The following is a 6,000-nucleotide window of genomic DNA, read 5'->3' as shown; positions in this document are numbered from 1 at the left end:
CTGTGGCATGCTTAATAGGCAAGGATCTGCCCATGTACAGAGAAGGCCTGGAGATAAAGGTGAGGTCATTTAATCTTTGGGGAAAAAAGTAGCAAGAAGTCTGATTCTGTGCACAGGGCAACCCAAATTCTCCAATTCTACACTACTATTAATAAAACATATTCTGATCTCTGAGTGATTCCTGCATTTTTTTTTTTTTTTTTTAGTTAATTCAAGAAGTCAGAGCGGGAAATGATGAATTTTCATACCTCAAAACCCTGATAAATAATTCACTGGGAACAAAAAAATTGAAGAAAATAAATAGGTGTGGCAGTTGTAAGAAGTTAGTACCCAAATAGCTGTGCCTGCTGCTTTGAATAGAAATATATGACCAGAAATATATATAGGAAGGGTCAGTGGCTCTCTATTTACACATTATGTGTGGGAGCTCTTGGGGAACAAGTGACAGGGCTTACACCTAACAACGGCCTTCCATAGGATTCTGGGAGACCTGGACTATACCCAACGAGAAGTGCATACTTGAGAGGCAAAAGCAAATTAGTAACTGAAGAAGAAATCATGAGTTATTTTAACCTAGCAATCAGTGAAGTTTGTGAACCACAGTCTATCACTGCTCAATGAAGATGATCAAGTACACAAAGTGTTAACAAGAAAGATGTGTCTTAGTTTTCCTGACTCCAGAGTGGTATCTCAGATTCATGCCTGATGGACAATGTAAACAGATGTAAATATTCAGAGACAGAGAAAATATTAGCAGGAGCTAAAATGACTTCTGCTGGAAGATTATAATGATGCAAAGTGTGACCAGCCAAGCATGGAATTAAAGGAAAGAATTTCCAGGATCAGCAATATAATTGCTTGTGTTGTTTTACCTGAGACTGAGAGATCTATTCTATCCTTATGGAGGAGGCACTGGTGGTTAAACAAGAATCATCCTAGTGATGATCACACAATAATTAGCCACCTATGTGCCTAAATTAACCTGTATCATACCAAAAGTTGTTCCAAATATTCTAAAATTATTCTCATTTCTAAAGTTCCAAGCTAAATACTGTCATCATTAATGTAAAAACACCTGAACCAGGTGAATGTTATGTGGTTATGCAGTTGATGTCTAGCACAGAGTTCTCTTAAAGGAATTCATCAGGTGACGAGGAATAGACTATCCTTAGAGAAGTTTACCCAGATCACTAGTCACACAAACACCCGTCACACTAATTGACATTTGAAGATGGCTTGAGCCCAAACAGAAAACTACCCAGTAAGTGAATTTAGCATAATTATATAAAGTCTCATTAAATTTCAGATGGTCAATTCCATTTTCATTTTACTTTACTCTTTCATATGACAGAACTTAAATATATATAAAAATAATGTCTATCAACTAGCCAAGGTCTGAAAATCCATTATTATGCTTGTGTTAATATTTCTATTTCACAACCTAGTGGTTTATTAATTTAGTGCTCATCCTTAAAAGTTTTTAGGGAATCCAAAGTGTATTTCGCCTTGGGAACAAAAACTCAATTTATCACTTGGTCTTAAGAAATATTTTGAGGTACAAACCATCTCTAATAAAACAGAAAGCTACATGTTGAATTAACCTATACTAGAGAGATAATGTCCTACTCAGAAGACATCCTTTTAATTTGCTCACCTTAATAGACTCCATCATGTAATATCTATATTTATGTCTATATGTACATGAACACTGTATACAAATCCATACGCACACTCACATCCTTATATGCAAAAAAAGAGTGATAGAAACCTAAGTGCATAATGAGTCAGATTAAATAAATTCCCAAGGAATACTACTGAAATTTTATTACTCACCATCAAATTCTGCTGGCCCAACACCTACTATAATTATTGACATTGGAAGTTTTGAAGCCTTCAAAGAGAACACACAGTTCACAATTAAGAAACTGAATTGAGGAAACAACTAAGAATTAAAAAATATCCTGAGTTTTGATATTTTTCACAGATGTTCTTTAAAATAGTTTTGAACATATTTAAAATTAACACAGAATAATATACTTGATTCCACTCTTATCCTTTCTGAACTCTGTACATATGCTAATTCAGTGGGATGTTCTTCAGGAATGACCAGTCTTGGATAATATTTTTTTTTAAAAAGTACTGAGCATCTGCTTTCACTTGCTATTCTCAGACAAAATATTCCTAAGCTGATTCTGGGTACCTTTGGTCTCTTTTTCCATGTTCTCTCTCCATTCAAAAATCTTTCAGTTGCTAAAAGGGAAAAAAAGGTACCATATTTGTGAAAAAGTAGTACTCTATTTCATTTATAGCTATGGTTAGGAAAAGCAATTTTCATAGTAAATGAGTGAATACAAATGATAATTATAGAAAGTTATTATTAGTATGATAAAATAATTTTATGGTAAGAATATAAGATCCACCAGCAGATAGGTGGAACAGTATAGCAACCACATCTTCAGCTGTGAAGGTCACTGAATTATGAATAACTGTTCCTCAGTGCATGTCCTGTTAGTTTAAACCTAGATTACTAAGTCCATATTTTAAAGAGCATGATAATGCCACTGATCAGAACATAAAGGAAATCAAGACAAATCCAACCCAGTGTGTCTAGTCAAAACCATATAAACAAATAAGTAAATGTACAAGATTCTACCTCTCTTCCTTTTTGTGTTTGGTTTTGCTAAGTGTATGTCTATAAACATTTGATTTTTTCCCACATGTAACTATTTTTTTCTCACACAAACAGCTAATTATATTTTCCCTATGCTATTAATAATTATGAAGTATGATAAACAATTTTTTCACACAGCCCATTTTTACTAATGTCTATTTTGTGTCAAACATTGCTAAACCTGAGTATAGAAAGGTAAGTAAAAACAGATATAATTTTAGAGGTTGCAGTCTAGTAAATATAGATATTATAAATTATAGTCTAATAAAGAAGACAATGAATCATAAATATAACACATAATTAGGAATAATGAGAAAAATGGATTTTGAATCAATGCTAGTCCTTATCCAGTTCTATAAATATAGAAATTAGCACAGTTCTCCTGTAACTATTACTGTAAATGTAAATGTTAAAGAAATATTCTGTACAAATTGTACAAACTGTATACAAGCACATCAAACTAATCAAGATAAACACAGTCATGCACATGAAGGTGATGCTATTATTTATTTTTATTTTAATTTTTTGGAAATAATTTTGTTACTACCCAATTATTCACACCTCTTAGTTTGGTCCTTATGGATGAATGCTACTAATGTGTGTGAGTTTTCTGGATAATGCAATTGGCTGCAAAGGCATGGGCATTTTGTTTCACTCTTAAGTCAACTAAGTAGACTCTAGTTAGTCAACCTAAGTAGCACCAGGCATTCAGTTAGCCAGCCCAAGACTGAATGACTCTTACTTACATTAACTATGGACTCCTTAGTTTGAGCCATATCTGAGATAACACCGTCTGTCACAATCAGTAGCACAAAATACTGGGAGCCATCCTTTACAGAAGAAGCATATCTGAAAGACAAAGAAAAGGTAAAGAATACCACAAAATAAAACATTTCCTCTCGACATGATAGTTGCTAAATATAATTTGGAAGAGCCAACAAACATTTTAATCTCAAGAAAATATTTAAACATATCTTAGGAGCCTATATATGAAAACTCTCAAATATGCATTTTTTTCTGAAATAGCACACTAGAATAACAGCAATATTACTGCATGCTGGCACAAAGAAATGCCTGGCTGCCTTAGAAATTCATTCACTAATAAAAGGTGAGCTGGATGGTATGTTAACACACAGGAATGGCTACAGCTTTTGGAAATAGACATCCTGGCTAAGCAACATATTATGTGTATATCTTCAGTATAACATTATATAAGCTATCTGAACTTTATTTTCTCATCTGTAAAATCAAGATAATGCAACTTTGTATTGTTAATAAAGAAATTTCACATATGGTAGTAAATATTTATACAGTTATATAACTGGTAGATTTTATATATGGTAAATTATATAAGTGATTATGATTTTTGTTTTGGAACTAGATAGCAGTGATGATTGCCCAACATTGTGAATATGCTGAATGTCACTGAACTGTAAACTTTAAAATGGTTGGTTTTATGTCATGTGAATTTCACCTTAATAAAAAAATACAACAGAAGAAACACTTTTTGACATAGCTATAGTTTCAATTCTTAATACGTGTTAAATTGGTGAAAGATGGGAAGGAGAATTATAGCAAACAAAGACAAAAATTAGGTATGTAATAAGAACATATTCTAGTACGTGTTTTTTGTATTCCAGTGCAGAATTCTCACCAAATAATACTCAGCCATTTAGAGGAGAATTTTATGACAATATTTTATCTTTTTTTTTCCCATTGTGTTCTACCATTATGGGTATCTAGATTATATTCTCAATAGAATAACTTTTATGATTTTTAGTACATAACTAGTATGCCGGTCATATCTAGTAATGAGCAAGCACTGTGGTGCTTGTAGGAGATAAATAGTTAACAAGAAGACTTTGGTCTACTTTCGTAAAAAATCATCAAGTAAATCACAGAAAAATTGGTTTCAAGAAACTTCTATTGATTACCAATGAAAATCTTTCACTACCTGATGGAGTCTAAATAATAAATTTTGAATAGTTTGGGGAAAAACCAATAGCATAATATGACAGGGAAAAACTTATATCTTGTAAAGCAGAATTTATAACTATATGAACAAGAAAATATTTACAACTTTGCCATAGACAAGAGAAACTAATAATTGTTCATGATGTTAATAAAATGACTGGTAATTTTATAGATTGATGAAGAGAATACAGCAAGTGATATGTTCATACACTGAGGAGCCAGCTAAAAATAGCATTGAACTTGTTCTACAACATATAGTCAAAAATGCTCTCACCATGTTGAACAATTGATCTTCGACACTAAGGAATTTGTATTAATTCGATGGTAACACAGCAATGAAAAAATCCAAAACAGGTATGAACCTACTCTCCTATTTTATGCTTAATTTTTTTTTCTTAAAAAAAGAAGTAGGATAATCTCCCTCAGGAATTCATTTTTTAATTTTTAAATACCCATTATTTTTAAAAAGCATTTTTTACTGACTATGCTTCAAAAACGTAAGGATTATATTTCATGTGATTAACAGGAGGTTATAAATAGTGAGAAAAACTTCTATGAGTACAACTCTATGGCTTTTATGTTTTTCATACCAAATGATGTGTTGAAAATGGTGAGAAGATGGAAAATTGAGTGTTATGCAATCTTATGAATATCACTTCAAGTGGCTTAACTGATCCTTTTTCGGGGGGAGGTGTTTACTTTTTTTAAATTAATTTTTATTGGAGTAGAGTTGATTTACAATGCTTTGTTAGTTTCTGCTGTACAGCAAAGTGAATCAATTATACATATACATATATCCATTCTTTTTTAGATTCTTTTCCCATGTAGGCCATTACACAGTATTGTGTCGAGTTCCCTGTGCTACACAGTAGGTTCTTTTTATTATTTTTTTTAATTAATTAATTTTTATTTTTGGCTGCCTTGGGTCTCTGCTGCTGTGCTTGGGCTTTTCTCTAGTTGCGGCGAGCGGGGGCTACTCTTCATTGCGGTGCACGGGCTTCTCATTGGGTGGCTTCTCTTGTTGCACAGCACGGGCTCTAGGTGTGCAGGCTTCAGTAGTTGTGGCACTCAGGCTCAGTAGTTGTGGCTCGCGGGCTCTAGAGTGCAGGCTCAGTAGTTGTGGCACATGGGCTTAGCTGCTCCACGGCATGTGGGATCTTCCCGGACCAGGGATCGAACCTGTGTCCCCTGCACTGACAGGTGGATTCTTAACCACTGTGCCACCAGGGAAGTCCCTACAGTAGCTTCTTATTAGTTATATATTTCATATATAGTAGTGTGTATGTGTCAATCCCAATCTCACAATTTTATCTCTCCCTCACATTTCCCCCTTGGTAACCATAAGTTTATTTTCT

General features: G+C 33.4%; 1 protein-coding gene across 1 annotated transcript in view; it reads right to left on the bottom strand.

Annotated features, from left to right (window-relative positions):
• The window catches only part of CPNE8 (copine 8), a 318,004-nt gene that overhangs the window by 10,585 nt on the left and 301,419 nt on the right, over nt 1-6,000 (bottom strand). The window contains exons 17-18 of the mRNA XM_082419257.1: nt 3,418-3,520; nt 1,834-1,891 (exon numbers count right to left, since the gene is read on the bottom strand). Of these exons, the coding sequence (XP_082275383.1) occupies nt 1,834-1,891; nt 3,418-3,520 (161 nt within the window). The remainder of the gene's footprint in view (nt 1-1,833; nt 1,892-3,417; nt 3,521-6,000) is intronic.

The sequence above is a fragment of the Balaenoptera physalus genome (assembly GCF_965194825.1).
Source record: "Balaenoptera physalus genome assembly, chromosome: 13".
In the NCBI taxonomy this organism is placed as follows: Eukaryota; Metazoa; Chordata; class Mammalia; order Artiodactyla; family Balaenopteridae; genus Balaenoptera; species Balaenoptera physalus.
This window is presented reverse-complemented; position numbering and strand designations above follow the sequence as displayed.